This window comes from Oncorhynchus mykiss, chromosome 26 (genome assembly GCF_013265735.2).
Source record: "Oncorhynchus mykiss isolate Arlee chromosome 26, USDA_OmykA_1.1, whole genome shotgun sequence".
In the NCBI taxonomy this organism is placed as follows: domain Eukaryota; kingdom Metazoa; phylum Chordata; class Actinopteri; order Salmoniformes; family Salmonidae; genus Oncorhynchus; species Oncorhynchus mykiss.
In genome coordinates this window covers 34,174,441-34,192,386 of record NC_048590.1, presented here as the reverse complement: position 1 = coordinate 34,192,386, position 17,946 = coordinate 34,174,441, and the positions used below count along the sequence as shown (strand labels likewise).

Here is a 17,946-nt window from a genome sequence, read left to right as displayed (position 1 = left end):
TATAAACACCACGGTACCACGCAGCCATCATACCGCTCAGGAAGGAGATGCGTTCTGTCTCCTGGAGATGAACGTACTTTGGTGCGAAAAGTGCAAATCAATCCCAGAACAACAGCAAATGACCTTGTGAAGATGCTGGAGGAAACAGGTGCAACATTATCTATATCCACAGTAAAACGAGTCCTATATCGACATAACCTGATAGGCTGCTCAGCAAGGAAGAAGCCACTTCTCCAAAACCGCCATAAAAAGCCAGACTACGGTTTGCAACTGTACATGGGGACAAATATCGTACTTTTTGGAGAAACGTCCTCTGGTCTGATGAAACAAAAATAGTACTGTTTGGCCATAATGACCATCCTTATGTTTGGAGGAAAAAGGGGGAGGCTTGCATGCTGAAGAACACCATCCCAACTGTGAAGCACGGGGATGGCAGCATCATGGTGCTGGGGTGCTTTGCTGCAGGAGGGACTGGTGCACTTCACAAAATAGATGGCATCATGAGGCAGGAAAATTATGTTGATATATTGAAGCACCATCTCAAGACATCAGTCATGAAGTTAAAGCTTGGTCGAAAATGGGTCTTCCAAATGGACAATGACCCCAAGCATACTTCCAAAGATGTGGCAAGATGTCTTAAGGACAACAAAGTCAAGGTATTGGAGTGGCCATCACAAAGCCCTGACCTCAATCCTATAGAACACTTGTAGGCAGAACTGAAAAGGCGTGTGCGAGCAAGGAGGCCTACAATCCTGACTCAGTTACACCAGTTCTGTCAGGAGAAATGGGCCAAAATTCAACCAACTTATTATGGGAAGCTTGTGGAATGCTTCCCAAAATGTTTGGCCCAAGTTAAACAATTTAAAGGCAATGCTACCAAATACTAATTGACTGTATGTAAACTTCTGACCCACTGGGAAGATGATGAAATAAATTAAAGCTGAAATAAATCATTCTCTCTACTATTATTGTAACATTTCATTTAAAATAAAGTAGTGATCCTAACTGGCCTAAAACAGGGATTTTATCTTGGATTAAATGACAGGAATTGTGAAAAACTGTGTTTAAATGTATTTGGCTAAGGTGCATGTAAACTTCCGGCTTCAACTGTATGTAGCTACTTAATTTCCAACATGTATTTTCAACAGCGACATTCAGGCTGGAATGAGGTCAGCAAACCATAGATCATGCTCTTTAACTCTCCAAACAGATCATCGCACTGAATTACTCCATTACAAAATCGACTGCTGTTGGATCACAGGATTTTCTTTGCATGGTTTTATGCTAGCCAAGTGAATGGTTGGTATTTGAGAAGAGAAGTGCAGCATGGTCTTATGCTGCCCAGTTTCTGTGTGCCATGGAAGGCTACCTAATATACACAACCTCTATCCTAAACAATGGCCCCAAGTCGGGGGTTAAGCAGGGCAGAAGTAGAGGGGACCAGGAACAAGATAAGGCCTGGGGACATCCCCCTCATATGCTGCTTCTAGAATAAGACTGTTACACAACAAAGAGAGGAACGGAGATGCACCTTAGCATAGGCAATGGTGAACACATTAATGTTGGGGAGAAACCCATTACATTCATTATAATAATAACATAGATGACTTTGCCAAGCAATTTTGTTTTTAGTTTACAATCATGTGAGAGAACCATTGGACAATAACACAGGTGTTAATAATAGCAGCAATGCTAACAGCAGTTCCTCAGGATCCCAGCAGCTGTTCTGCACTCTATATTGGCCTGTTCTTCAACGGGAGAGAGAAAAAACTACCTAGATGAGAATTTTGTGCTTCAGTGGCTATTGAAAGATGAGGCAATAAACTGCTAAACTTGAGTAATCACACACTCCCCGAGGAATACCTCAAATGGGGATGGTCAAAAACCTTGAAATTCGAGCCCCTCGCACGCGGCCTGGGCTTTAACATTTGATGAGATTCATTATTGTCGGGAGCTGAATACAAGTGTCTTCTCATTACAGAACCCTCCATTAAAAGGTCCCACCAGTGTGCATTTCCATGGTGGAACGTCAATGGGATTAAAATCTCAATTCACCCCAGTCAATTCTCCAGTAACACGATTTCATTAAATGCAGGCAGGGAGGAAAATGGACTCGAAAGTATTGAAACAGCTGGAGTATAAATTATAAAAATGAGCTTTCTGCTAACTGAACACACCTTCAGCTTGCAGATGCATTATTATTTAATGTTCAGAAGAGCTGGTTTTATGTAAATTGGAGTCTTCCTTTCTCTCTTGTCCCCTTCTCAATGCCAGGTACTTTGAAACCATGCACAGGGAGAGATTATGCAAACCAATTAACATATGAAAATAACCTATTAATATACTGTCTGTGAACTGTATCCAATCAGTTCCTTTTCACTGGCGTGTGTACAAAACAATTAAAATTAAATTTATACTGCTCTTCCTTAACATATTCTGCAGCAAATGGAATCAGTAAGCAAATGCTGACAAAAGTTTTACAGGCCTGTGTTCTTCCTTAAAGGCACAATGACTATTTACACGAGCCCACGCTAATAAATTCCCCCCTTTGTTTCTCCCTAATGATGTGTGCATTTCAAACAAAGCAGTGAGATCCATACAGGTAGCAGGTGTTAATGAATGACTTACATTATGCTGTCCACTAATTATTGACGTACCATAAATAAAACACAAGACAATCAATTAGTGCAGGACTTGTGTTTGTTAGTCATGGGCAGCAAGTTCCTCCAGGCCAAAGCTTTGCTACATGGGGTCTCTTCAGGGTGTAATTTTGAAATGGGCAGAGTGAGTTCAGATAAATCAAATTTCGAATTTTGTTACTAAAAGCTCTTGAGGCAATCCGCTTTTACTCGCAAGGATTACAAGTAAATTAATACCTATGCAATTTCAACCCGAGAGTAGAGCAAAACATTAGCGTAGAGCTGAAATTCCTTTTCCATGAGCGCATGTTAGACAAAAGAAACAGACAGGCAATCATCCCTGCTTTTTAGAAGGACTTTGCAAAAAGCCCTTCTCTTCCAATTCATACAAAGATCCTCCAGTTTCCCAGTCACCAAGTGACTGACATATCACACTTGATTTTGACCAGAGCAGGAGAAATCAGTGCATTAACACTGCATGTAGAAGGTACTAACTGAATGATCCTAGCATTATGCGGCCTATGGCCTGGCCCTATCTGCCTAGATGATGCATAATTTGAGCATTAATGCAATTTACATTTTAACACAGGCTCCAAAGTAAACTGATTAGTAGATCGTTATCTGATAATGTACTGAGAGGACCCACATGTCACTTGCATGCAGGCAGAGAGACAGGATTACACATGACAAGGTTGGCCTCCCAGGAACACAGACAGACAGAGAGTCGCCCCAGCCTCAGCCCCATCCATGTAGCCCCCGCCCCATGCAGCCCCATGCAGCCCCATGCAGTCTCAGCCCTAGCTCCAGCTGCCAGACCTGCCCAGGAGGATATACACCACAGAGAGTCCTCCCTTCAGATGTAAATGACTGTCATTCCGGTTTGCCAGTGTAACAATTCTGTCGAACAGGATTCACCTTTATTCTTTAGTTTCAAGGACCTTCAAACAGATCATACAAATAAGAGTGGAAACCTTAATGATAAATCTATGGGGTATAGCTAGAGATGGAAGAGGAAGTGAGACACCTCAGTAGCTTTTTTCTATGGTTCAATGAAAGTCAATGAACTAAGAAGGTCAGACCCAGCTGCTATTGCACTGGTGTCTATCGGAGACACACCCAGTGAAGTAGACTGAAATTGACAAACAAAAATATTATATGGTAAGCGGCCTGAGAGAACTATCATAATTTATCCACCATCTTTGGTATGACTAAGCCTGCCTGCCTGCCTCCATTTTGTTTTCAGACATGAGATCACATGGTACATTTCTTCAAGAAAATTAATGAATGTATAAAGTTTGGAGAGCAATTACTCATCAGAGACGTTTTAGCATTCAGTCTGGCATCCAAATAAAAATCTTTAAAGAATTTCTAGTCCGTCAAATGTCTTTTATCTCCGTCCCGGCAGAGTTCCCTCTTTTTCATGGGACAAATTAGTCCTCCAGAAGATGACAGAAGCCCTTTAAAAAAGTGCAACAGAGTTGCAGTCCCATGATGCAATGCTCCCAGTGGTTACATCTGCTCCATTCTTTCATCTCTCTCTATTGTTAGGCGGGAGCTGTCACATTAGGAGAAGAATCATGGCTCCTTCCCACCCCCAAGTCCCCCTTTTCTCCCATTCCAGCAGTTGGCAGGGTGGCAGGCCCATACAAAGGAGCATGTACCAGGAGCACAGAGGGGAGCACCGTTAGAGGGAAAACAGTTTGGGAATTAAGGTCATTAATTTTCCACTTTCAAGGGCTGCCACACAGACGGAGATAAAGTCAGCATAAATATTCTGCCCAAGTTTCTCCTGTTTTTCTCCTCTCCCCTTTTTCATTGGCAGCCCATTTATCTCCATGCTGTCAATTAGAGGCAAAAGCAAAGAACTAATTAGGAACTGTGCAATTTTAATTAGCTGTTTTGATAATTAAACTAATTGGTTCCCTTGTGTTTCTGCAATGTGTGCCGAGCACTTTTTTGATATCTGGGCTGCAGATTTCCCATCCGTTGGTTAATTAGTCACTTTTGCATTAAAAAGGAGCCTTTCTTAATAGCCTTAATTTGCAGTTGAAAAGAGAATCTACCGTCAATAATTTGTGTAATTGGTAACCGTTTGATTGTAATTTAGAGGCACGGCCGGACAGCTCGGCATGTCTAATTCCTAATGACTGGGATTAAAGTTGGATTAAATGTTTGGGAAAGGGATTCTCTCTACCCTACCCCCACTCCTCAAATGACACCTCATCTATTTTAGATTGGTTCCTAAATTCTAAATGAGTAGGTGTACAGAGGTTTTTACTCACTGTGTATTACTGCTGGCACTGTCAGTGTGAGAGTCACGTTACCACTCAATGTGCCCATACTGTGTGAATTCCTTCCCTGAACATCTTCTCCCAGCTTTAGAGCTCCCAGGACAAAGTGGAATGTGGCTTTAAGTGTTCTCAGGAAACTGCAGAGTGAATTCAAAACATCCTCAAAGACAAGTTTGTGTGTAAGAATCAAGTGACAATATACAATGTTCAGCCACTAGGAGGAGCTGCACCTTAACTCTCTTCAGAGACCAAAACAAATGTGGGCTATGATGTTTCTGTTAAAAGGTTTATTTGAATGACGTGCATTTCTCAAACATGATAAAGTATAGCAACTGAAACATACAGTGACAGTGAACAAATCAGTTCAACATCTCACCAAAACACCCCGTTCACTAACACCTGCTGGAGTAACTAAACCCAGCCTTCCCCTGGAGGCCCCAGGGACAAGGGGATCTATTTACTGCATATGACTTTTGTATTTTATACCTTAAGTGTCTTTCTATGAGTTGATCAAGCATACAACCTCAGCAACATATCAGTAACCAATCCATACGGAGATGATGAGAGCAGAAGGATGACGATGATCTAAAATGAGGTAGGCCTACAGTAGGTTTCACAATCTTCTCCCAATCTTAAACATGATGTAACTAACCTCTTTACTGCTTTACTGAACAAGAGAAAAACACATTCCGGATGCGCTGGAAGTGTTTTGATTAAAAACTGTTCATCCCACATAGACAATTTCAAATCAAGGGCCGGGCCTTTAAAACCACACCCCTGAAGCCTTACCCCATCACACATAAAAGGAGAGCACTCTCCATTGAGGCCAAACTAAATACCATGTTTGATATGAGGTTTTAATCTGCTTAGCCATTCTGAACTAGAGAATGGCTCATCCTCTCTCTGAAACCTCCATCCAATGGCGGTGTGCCTGAGGACGAATGGGAACACAACACTGCTCCTCTATCTGATTAGGTGGGGTTAATTACAGAGCAATGTTTTGTAGTGGCTGCATGTGAGCTGCCGGTAAATAGATGGGGCCCGGCTAATGCACATTCAGAAATGAATTTTAATTAACTCTGTATCTGAGAAGCGAGCCACTCAGGGGCTTGTTCCCAGCCATCACTGACCCTGCTGTTGGCGCTGGAGTAGGAAGAGTCTGCACCGTAGCCCCCCCTGTAGCCCCCTGGAACAGAGGAAACAATAGAGTGCTCCATCGCCAGGTGACCATTATTACATGGGGAAACATGATCTGTGTCATAGCACAAATGCAAGTCATTCATAGGAGAGCTTAATCAGGGGAGAGCTGTGGCGTATGGGCCTGTGCCTGACATGTCCTTCACGCCTCCATCTCCTGATTAACGCCAAAGTGGGAGCTGAACCTACCTTCCAGTCACATATGTTCTGTGTCCCAAATAGCACCCTATTCCCTACATAGTGCACTAGTTTTCTGGTCAAAATAGCACATATAGGGGATCAAATTTGTTACATGCGCCGAATACAACCGAGAAATGCTTACTAACAAGCCCTTAACCAATAATGCAGTTTTAAGAAAATCGAATTAAGAAAATATTTACTAAAAAAACTAAAGTATAGTGTGCCATTTGGGATGTACTATGGTCTCAGCAGCAGCCTCATTGTCTATCAGTGTATCAGTGTTTCGTTACTTGTCATGTTTTGTTTTTGTGTGGACCCCAGGAAGAATAGCTGCAGCTGCAGCAAAAGCTAATGGGGATCTGAATAAACCAATAAACCAATCCACCATGGTCAGTCAGTGGGAATCAGTTCAGCAGTAGCCTGACCACAACACCGTGTCATTACGCAGTACTAATATGTTAACATGGAAACACATGTACAGTTACTGTGATGTGGTAAATAGTTGTATCATTCCAGTCTCTTCATCTCTCTCTGTGACACACACATACAGACTAATAACATTCTTCTTTCTCCGTCTTTCTGAATGTTCTTTTTTTAGTGAAGTGTTTCCACATTCAAATGCCAAATGGTTATTTGAAGTCAAACGCTGATGACATTGAACCATGTTTTTCCTTTTCGTTCCCTTTTTTGTGTGATTGGATTAATTATGTGTCATTCACTTTTGCTGGAGGTCAGCAAACATACATTCTCGGTCATAAGTCATCAATCTATATGACTGCGAAGATGAAAAGTCAAGCATGTCAACCAGGGAGCCAGTGAGAGAGGGATCAGGCCATTGATTTCAGGGGCAATGCAATATCTCCCCGTGTTCACTACAATCTAGCGCTCTGTGGAGGAAACCACTGTAGAATTCACAAGAGCCATGTAATATCTGTAATACATGATTATGTGAGTGAAGTTGATGAAACACAATCCATCTCAAACACACACATTACAGGATCATTTCCACACAATGTAATTTAAATATAGCTATGGGCTTCCAGTAAAGGTACACACCACAAGCCATCCACTACGTTATCACATTCAACGTGCTTTACCATGTCATTTTCACTGTAGATCACTTCTATTTCACCTATAAGGATATAAGGCATTGTAGGCTTCCCAAATCAGATCAGATACTGAAGGGGGTCAAGCAATATAATAGCTTATATATATAATTTCCCATCAGTAATGAATTACATTGTAATAAAACAAAAAGTTAAGGCAGACTGAGCATAAACCGCAGGCAGATAAAGCCTGCTGACAATTCAGTATTGTTTTAGCATACTCCACTCTAAATGACTAATCTTGGTTGGATCGCCCCCTTAATTGGTTACCAGTCTCCGCAATGCAAGTGAAAGTACTGCTATTTAAGGTTCCACCATTAAGCAGTAGCAACACTTTCTTTTTGGCAATAACAGCCAACAATTAAATTAGCAGATTCGAAACTGAACCTCCTATCTACCCACTAATCAAAACGCAGCCCATCTGTTGTGCTGTCTCTTATAAAATGACTGTTTATCTATGTATGATAAGTGGGTCTGGACCACACACTAATCACGCCGTTATATTCCCAGAAATATCCAGATAAATACAATAAGTTATGCGTTTTCTATTCTATCCTAAAAAATAATGGAGAGGGGAAGCAATAAATGATATGCACGTGTAGTGCGCAATATGTAAAACCTTCCATAGTAAAACTGTATGTTTGTCTCTGTCTCTGTCTTGCTCTTTCCTGTTCTCTCAAACACACTCACAAACACGCGCACGCAAGCACGGACATACACAGGCACACGCACGCTGGCACCCTCACTCACACACACTGACGCATGCACACGCACTCACAGACAGACCACTCACACCCGAGCGCGCACAACACACACACCGGGACACACGCATGCACACTTTCCCTTAGCTGTGCTTTTGTGTTTTGTCAGAATTAATGAGAAAAGTTCCCTTGCCCTAGGGGTAATTAGTGTCCTTGGAGTTAAATAAGCTAATACTTAGACACCTCTGGCACAAGCAATTATGTTTGTGTATTGAATAATTGATTCAAAGAGGGGGGAAGGGCTGCTAATCAGATCTGAGCATAATGAATTGATTTAATTAACAGGGGAATCTGAGGGTCTCTGGGAACTGCGCGCACTTATTCCGTAGCAGGAGCGGGCGCAGCACATAAATTGGAGAGAAAGGCAGTGTGAGTATGCTTTTAGCAGTTGTCAGGTCTGGAATTGGATTTCTTGAATATAGTTACAGTTTCGGAGCAAATGAGAACGGGGAGAGAATTTCACAGCGCGGAGGGCTCTGTCGTCTAGTCTAAGCGTTTGATACGAGTACAGTTAGATTCAGGAGATTTTACTGCTTTCCATTCTTTGTTTGCGTATGGAATTTACGAAGACCAACCAACATTGTTTTACGGGTGTAAATTGCAGTTTAGTCCGGAGAGGCAATTTTCTGTGTTTAGTAAGAGTAAACTGAGCGCGGACACTTTCTTTCACGATACATTATATTATCAATTGCCTAGAATAACATTCAAACCCGCGTTCATGTTACAAAGGTTTCCGTTACTAACGCAGATACAAGCCAAGCGTTCGTGAATTTTCAGCTTGCTGAACACATAAGGACGATTCGGTCGCTGTTTCAAAGCTCATTTCTAAGAGAAGCCTTGCGCACACCGACTAGTGAAGCCTGCTGGAGCCGAGAACGGATCGTCTGGAGCCGGACTCCTCGTTCCTCAGGACGATGGTGTTGGACAAGGAAGAGAGTGAGTAACACCCCCGACGATGGGTATTTCAGCTGGATGTCACATTGGAACAGTGTTTGTTTTTGTACTAGGTAGATAACCCAGCCTACCTCAGGATATATGTTAACCCACATTCCCCGTCTACGAAAGACACGTCTAGTAGACTTATTTGGATACCCGGTGGTAATTATTTGCGTTTTTTTTGTCGTGAAGAACCTTGCTATTTTACTTCAATATCCATTATAAGTTCTCAGCACTCGCATACATACACATACGCCTATTTTTCTGAAAGACTACATGTCTTCTGCAATTTGGAGCTTTATGTGATGACTGTTCACATGATGGGCATTGCAACCTTAGCAACACAACTCGGCTGTAAAACATGGTACCACTTTCCCTCTGCCTAAAGTGCTCCTCGCATCCTCTGAAGTTACCGAAGCAGCTCTTTGACATCAGCACAGGATGGGAGATGCAATTCGAGTGCTTTTAACTTGATTGCAAATTTTGGATAGCACCATGCAATAGGGATGGCAGTTTCCTTTCCTAATGCAATACCTGTCTATTTTGAAATAGGCTATGTAGGTTAATGAACAAGTAATCCCATACATTTTTACTTTAGAGCAAACCTGTTTCTCTTGGCGTCCTATTTTGTGTGTAAATGTATATTTTGTAGCATATTTCATACAATGCATACAAAAAGATAAAGCTAACCAAAAACCTCAAACTTGGAAAAAACTGTTGTGAAACTGGATCACTTAACTTCTGTTATCAGTTTGTGTATAAGTGCTATCCAAAGTAGTTTTTTCTATCACTTGTGTAGCTGATCTATGGTGAGGTCTGTATTCTTAATAGGTAGGCTACTTAATACCTTCTCTCAGTGTTGTAGGACCTAAAATAGACTATTCTTGTCATATCTCAGAGAATACTGTCATCACACATTTGGTTTTAGCCAGAGACCCCCCCCCCCCCCCCACACACACACACAAAAAAAGTAATGGCTTGCAATTGTGACCCATTATTTGTTTGAAAATTGATATTTCATATCTCTTAGCTGAGCATCCTTTCACTTACCCATCTAAAAAGCAATAAAGGGATTGCAGTAGAAACATAAATTGGTCTGTCTAGCTGAATCCATGTTGTGCTAATGTACCCAGATTAACTCAACTGTAAATTGTCTCCTTTTGATGTCTGTCTTACTAAAAGTTCCCAATATGATTCATGATTCAGATGCTTTTAACAGCTATTGGCTAAGCAATATGGTAAATGTACAAGGTGATGCAAATGGCATTAGTGGGAAAGGATGCACAGGAGCATGTAATGCAGTCAATACTACATTAACTACTGATGCCCAATTACAGAACCAGGGAGAGTGGCTTTTAGGAGCATTAGGACTTGCAGAAAAGCTGAGATCACCTGCTGCTCATTGCCTAAAAGCTTCACCCTTTGCTTGCTGGGGCCGACAAAGTGCGCTGGCATTTTGGCAGGGATGGGGAGAGAGAGCGCTGCTTGGATCTGTGCTTTCCAATAGCTAGAGCAGGCTGTTAGCGATCCATTGGCTCAGAGACATTGCCTGCATTTTACAGTGTCCATACTAAGCATAAAGCCATTTAGGCTACTGTGTGTGTGGTCTACTTGGCAGTTCAGCATACTTCTTAAATGCTGCATATATTAGCCTACAGTAATGTGATAAGACCACCATGCAGCTTTAAGATCTTGTTTTCTGCCTTGAATCACATAAGTTGGAAACTTATTCTCATGATGGCATTTTGTCTTAGGGAAAAAATGAGATATTGAGTCTGACAGCCTGAGTTTTATTGAAACACTTTGGCTTTAACAATGCTGAACTTGTGAATATGTGTGAAGTCTCTAGGAGGTCTGATGCCTCACAACGATCTAGGGAAATAACCAGACAGCTCTCTCTTCTAGAGAAAAGCTAATCTTGTTTCCCACTTTTGAAATCTCTTTTGAGAAAGTAGGATACAAATCAATTCCCTCTCCACCTATTTTTAAACACTCACACATTTTACATTCATGTTTGACCTACTACAAGGCTCAACTTCACATTGGCATCCAGCTCCAGTGTAATAACGGGTTACTTAGCGTTGTAATGGAATTGATTGGTTTAAAGGTCTTTACCATTTCCCCATGTATGAGCTGTGTGTGTGTTGACATTAAATGTGAAAACAGTGATGGTGGACTGGAACCACCTGCTCGTATCACTAACATGTAGTGCTATACCAAGTGGGTCATGAATATCAACTAGGCTTTCTGTCCAGCTCAGACATTCTGTTCCTAGCTAACTATACCACCCCCCCACACATCTGGTATTCTGAAGATGTGTAGTGTGAAAGCACCACATCCTGAAATTACTTAATATGTATGTCTCTAGAAATGAATGGCACCACCTTCCCCAAATATTCCAGGTGAACATTTTATTTTTGCCCTCTAATATAAAGTTCCCAATTGACTTCTAATTCTAGTGGAAAAAAAGCAATTCAGCCATTTTCTTTCCTTCAAGGTATTAGGAACTATCAGCTGCAGCAGAAATAATTGGGTCCTCATTGTAGACATGTCTTTGGCTGATCATTCGCACCACTGGGCTTTCTAAGAACCTGGGCTGAAGAGAACCTCCAATCCTAAAACCTGATGATAAATTCTTGGTTACCTTTGCGCTTTAATTTCCGACCCCGTGAGAAGCCTGTCCAATGAAATGTGTACATTCATAAAGCAATGTTTTTCAAATGAATACAGAGACGTGATCTGTCGGCTACTGTAATAAAACTTGGGCTTCAGGCTCCGATTTTTATTTTGAAATAATAAGAATTGCTTCATTCTTTACCGGAGTTACCATGGTAATTCTGTCTTGTAGCTATGTCATATTGATTTAGAAAGTGGACAGTTATTTTCTGTTATTCCCTTTCTGCGGTTTGATTTCTAATTTCCAGTTGGAGATTACTTTCATACATTTCTTAAGTCGTTTCACTTTTTCTCCTCAGGAATGTAATTTTCTCTACTTTTTCAGCTTATTGGCTTGTTCTTACTCTAAATTAAACTTGCCAATTTCAAATATTGAAATTGCACCTGTATCCTTTGCCCTGGGCTCTAAACAATGTTACAAGTTTATTTCAACATTTCATATTGTGTGGTCACATCTAGTTATTAAGATGGTTTATCATGCCCCCTGTTTCCTTATTGGAACACATCTCTTCTCTTTCACTTGAATACCCTCCCAGTCCAGTGGGGATATCACTGACGTATCAGTGGACAACTGTCTGGTAAACCTTGCTTGGTCAAATGTCTTGCCATTCTACTATTGTAAACCTGAATGATTCGTTATTATCACTAATGAAGACATGTTATGCAATGGCTCACATGTACAGTTTACAAAGGGATATCATTCATACAACAGTTATAACTCAATTACAATGTATGAACTCCAATGTGATGTAGGCATGGAAAACACACCACACATTCACACCTCTCACTCGCTACTTGTGCCCTCTACGCTCTATGCATACACTCCTATACTGCCATAACTGTTCTCTATCTGTTCAATATGCAACACGACACTTCAACAAAAATATGAACTTCCAACATACTGAATTTGATGTCAGTAAATTTAATTTCACCATTTTAAACAGTGAGTGCTTGATTCAGTGTGATCTACTATGACCTTGCATACACACAGTTCTCACCAGACCCAATGATATCTTCCACCCCAAACCAGATCCCTATCAGAATTGTGTTTCACATCAGTGACTGCAGAAGATGCATGTCCTTTCCCATAATTTCAGTGGAGCTCAAAGGGCTGAATGGGCACTGAGACACGTGTAAGCAAGATCCTAGTGCACCCACCTTCCTCTGGTGCAAATGGCTGCTCTCATCAGAGAGGCACACTAACTCAATGATGCACTCCTGAGCTCTTCGAGCATCCATTTATCATATCCAGAGGCCACATGCTCTCACGTTATATTACAACTTCTTACAACTAAGATCCATTTTCCCTATGCATCATGTAAGAAAGAGTGACAATGTCTGTTTCTGTTGTCGTTAGAAATTTTTCTCAACCCACAATTCACAACATCCACCTGTTTTATTCAAAATAGTGCGTGGTGGAGGGGGGGTGCAAAACAATGTCCGTAAACACGGAATTCTCTAAAGCTCCAAGGATACCTACTCCATCACTCCAACGTTACACAGATAACCTTTTTAGATGAATGATTATTTTAGACCAACTTTTATGACCTCTCAAAACAACCTTATTTCTCACCTTGAGTCTTGAGATGAATGCAGACATGCTCAGCATTCAGACATAGCCCTTCTAGTAATTTAATAGGATCTCGATGTCATAAACCCCAAGTTCCAAAATGGCAGCCATATTGATCAGGGAGAAATCCAAACCATTCTAATTGGAAAGAATGCCAGTAGACACATAATCCAGATTTGACTTATGCAGGAAAATGAAAGTAAGGTGTGATGTATCAGAAGTTGTGTAATGGAATTATTGTCATATAATTACGAAGTTTATATTGGTTTTATAACACATTTATGTATAAATAACCTCTAAAATAGAGTGTACAAAACATTAGGAACACCTTCCTAGTATTGCATTGCATGTCCTTTTGCCCACAGAACAGCCTCAGTTTGTCAGGGCATGGACTCTACAAGGTGTGAAAGCATTCCACTGGGATGCTAGCCTATGACTCAATGCTTCCCACAGTTGTGTGAAGTTGGCTAGATATCCTCTGGGTGGTGGACATTCTTGATACACACAGGAAACTGTTGAGCGTTAAAAAACCAGCAGCGTTGCAGTTCTTGACACACTCAAACCAGTGCGCCTGGCACCTACCAAAGGCACTTAAATATTTTCTTGCCCAGTCACCCTCTGAATGGCACACATACACAATCCATGTCTCAATTGTCTTAAAAATCCTCCTTTAACCTGTCTCCTCCCCTTCATCTACACTGATTTAAGTGGATTTAACAAGTAACATCAATAAGGGATCATAACTTTCACCTGGATTCACCTTGTCAGTCTGTCATGGAAAAAGCAGGTCTTCCTAATGTTTTATACACAAGTGTAAATGTAAACAGACCATAAATGTCTCTATTTTAGTTTTCTTGGATAGCTGTGAAGGCTATTTATATGATACAGTATCAGTACTTGTTGCATTTACATCTTGTCTAAGTCCCATCAACTGATTTCAACCAGTGGATTGACTGCATTGTTTGAATGGAATGTTGGCATAATGGCACTTCATTTGAGAAATGTATGGAATCTTTCCTCTAAAACTGGATAGCTGGCTTGCTAGCTAACAAACATATAGTGCAGATAAATTCATAATGTTACACAATCTTATCACAGTGCTGGCAAACCATGGTTGACCAATTCTTTTACCAAAATGTTTGACCTTTATCCCATTCTTACTACATTTGCACACACTGTATGTAGACTTTTCTATTGTGTTATTGACGGTACGTTTGTTTATCCCATGTGTAAATCTGTATTGTTTTGTGTCGCCTTGCGCTATCTTAGCCAGGTTGCAGTTGTAAATGAGAACTTGTTCTCAACTGGCCTACCTGGTTAAATAAAAAATCATAAGGTTAATGTCCATTCTAGTATTGTAAATCCTAATTCTAAGACAGAGGTAATGCAGACACGCTCAGTGTTCAGACAGAGGTAATGCCCCAGTCATACATGCTTGCTGACCTTTGATTCATACACACGTAGTGTTACTCTGCTTCACATTGTGGTCCTTTTGAAATCTCCTTGATGGTGTCTCAAGTAGCCCTGCAGCAGGGGCCTAATAGTACATGCTGTGTATGCTCTACTGAGAGAGGCTATACAGTTCCATATTGATGATTTTACAGTTGGTGGTTTTTAATTGACTTTCTCTGGTCTTAAAAGTGTATACTATTCTCCCGACTCGTCTGGTTATAGCAGGAATCACTCACTTCTCACTGCAAGGCTGAGATGCCTTGTCTGAGGTGGACTGCTCTTGCACAGATACTCTTGCACAGTACATTGGTTTCATGTGTTACATTTACTGGTAAATGTTGTCTTGTATTGTCACTGCAACAACCTCTCTCTCCTTGGACTTTACAGTAACAGGTTGTTAGTTCACAATGCAGTGAAAAAGGTCCAAAATAGGATTTGAAAGATATTTAGACATACAAAAGGAATGCTGTTTTGTTGAATGTTTAAATGAGCTAGTGATCGCTGTAAAGAATAATTTGTGGGAATTGAATACTGCGGCATAATTGTACCAGTCTGTTTGTGCATACACGTTTCCATTTTGAAACAAATTGATCTGCCGTTATGCCTATTAACTGCAAGACCTTGTATAATCCCTCCTGAAATAGTCCCCTGATACGTATTGGTTCATGTTTACTTGGCGTGTGTGTTGCTCAGTAGGGGTGGAGGCCTTTGGCGGTACTCATTAACTCAACTGTATTTCTCTCTTCCAGGGAGATCTCAGTTTTCTTGGAAGCTGCTAGGGATTATTGAACCCTGGGCTGTGTGTGTGTGTGGTGACTCAATTATGGCTCAGGTACTGCTTCTCAGTTGAGGATGTGAGTTCAATTTGGCATTCTGATGAGGGAGGTGCTTTAATGTTTTGGGACATTTTAGCTTCTGAAAACGGTAACCCTTCAGACGTGCTCCTTTAAAGGTGTTGCTGTACTGATACCATTTTCATAATGAAAGATGTGCAGCACTTTTGGCTGCCTCACATTTGAGGTACATTCTGAAGGATAAGGAGGAGGCATGCAGTGAGTAGAGGACAGGCTAAAGAACAACCACTTCCAACAGAAGTACTTCAGATCTTAAAGGTAGATATCTGTTTATTTTCTGTTCCGGAAACTAAAGCTTTTTCACTTCCAAGTACTCTCAAATAAAGTCTGATACTAATCATTTTAAATGTAAAGCCTATAAGTGACTATTGTTGGCCAAAACAATATGTCACATAAATGTATTCAGGTCAAGCACTTCAGAGACATAAACTCTACAGTACACCAGTCTACACAGAAATGGAGGGCAATGCTACTTAAAACACAACAGAGACAAATAGCAAACAGCATAGAGTGCTTGCTGAGAACTAACAATATCTGATTGGTTGACCTTCAATAAAGTCAAATGTTGAATAACTAATTAAAGGCTGTGATTGCAGGTTTATTTTCCCCTCCTGAAAGCGGGGAGATTGGGCAGCGGGTATTGAAGTTGAGGATTTAATCATTGCTGACAATGAGTTTGCTTACACAACCACAGTTTGATCCATTAGACGTGAGTGGCAGCTGAGATCCATGCACACATACTATTGTGGTCAGCTTTAATTGAAATTGGTAACGGAGTGTGGAACATAATAACCCCCTGCGTCTATTCATGTACACACATACGCGCAGACATAACGGATGCACACAAGCATGCTCGCGCACACACCCATCCTCTTGCAGGCAAGGGTTTTTTGTCCCCGTAACACCAACACGTGACAGATTCCCCTGGACTAGACAACCCAATAATGGAATAGCCATTTCATTTAACTCAAGAGTTGTGCTATGGTTTTAAAAATGGCATTGAAGAATAAAGACCAGAATGGCAGGCGTAACACATCGAAGATGTTGACTGTGATGAAACAACATTGGCTATTACAAAGACATCTGGAGAAGCTAATATCAATAACTCCTACAGCATTCCTAGCCTGCGAACACACCACAGCAGTAGGTCAAGGGCCCTGCCTAATGCAAATCCTACCATCAGTGTGTGGACTGTCAATGGCGACCACCCTGTCTTGGTTCCCCTTACAATCCCGGGGCCTTTGAGGCCCTACACTCCTGCCGTACATCTAACCTGGCGCATTATTGACCCCATAAGGAGACAGAGCCATGGTGTAGGAGTGAGGGCTGCTTAAATGACGTTGGAGGCCTGTTCCCCGAAACAACTGCCCCCTGTGGCGTATTCTCATTATTCAACATTACACGCCCCACATGGCTCACCACAGTGTGGGGTTCTTTTTTCCCTCCGTTTCCGACTCACCGCGGACCCTGAATGGCACACCTGTCTCCTGGCATATCCTTTGAAATAATAAGTGTGCTGTAATTGCAGGGGAGTGGGGATTTCATACATCACTTCCTGACCTTGGGAGTGACACAAACTTTAGAGGCTACATTTATGCCTCCTGAATGCATTTTTAATGTGGGCTAAAATGTGTTTGGGCATTATTCCGTGCCGGATGGCGGAAAGCATCTGTGACAGTGCTAATGGTTACATTTTGCCAGGAATCATGAAGTGGCAGATACGATTGTCCCCTTTATCAAACTCTGAAAAGATCTGGTTGGAGAATAGATGGATTTATTGCCTTATTCAAATGCTAATGCAATCGGTGAAAAAATGAATTGAATTCACACATATGAAGATGCATTCATCATCCGGGTTATTGACAGCCTTGCTGGCAGTCGCCCTAATGGAACTGTGGTGAGGTAGATGGCTCAGCGCTAGCCTGAAAGAGGCTCAGTTAACAGGTTAATGGACATTGAGTTAGCAGATTCAGAGAACTAGCCTAACAGAGGGTGAGTTAGCATGCTAAAAGAGGTTGATTTAGCAGCAGGCTAATAGGGGAAAGGGGGATACCTAGTCAGTTGCACAACTGAATGCATTCAAACAAAATGTGTCTTCCGCATTTAACCCAACCCCTCTGAATTAGAGAGGTGTGGGCGGGCTGCCTTAATCAACATCCACGTCATCAGTGCCCGGGGATCAGTTGGCTCCCCTTACAATTGGTTAACTGCCTTGCTCAAGGGCAGAACGATAGCTTTTTCCACCTTGCCGGCTTGGGGATTCAAACCAGCGACCTTTCGGTTA

The 17,946-nt window shown here is 41.5% G+C and overlaps 1 protein-coding gene across 2 annotated transcripts in view; it reads left to right on the top strand.

Moving 5' to 3' along the window:
- The first annotated feature begins 8,291 nt into the window (after positions 1-8,291).
- Positions 8,292-17,946, top strand: part of LOC110506685 (rhombotin-1) — a 31,420-nt gene continuing 21,765 nt past the window's right edge. The window contains exon 1 of one of the 2 annotated variants that reach the window (XM_036964015.1): positions 8,292-8,543. Coding sequence is in view for 1 of the 2 variants with exons in the window: in XM_021586477.2 (XP_021442152.1) it covers positions 9,089-9,110 (22 nt within the window). In the remaining variant the exon portion in view is untranslated. Of the gene's footprint in view, positions 9,111-17,946 lie in introns of both variants that reach the window. The other variant, XM_021586477.2, reaches the window with a different exon arrangement.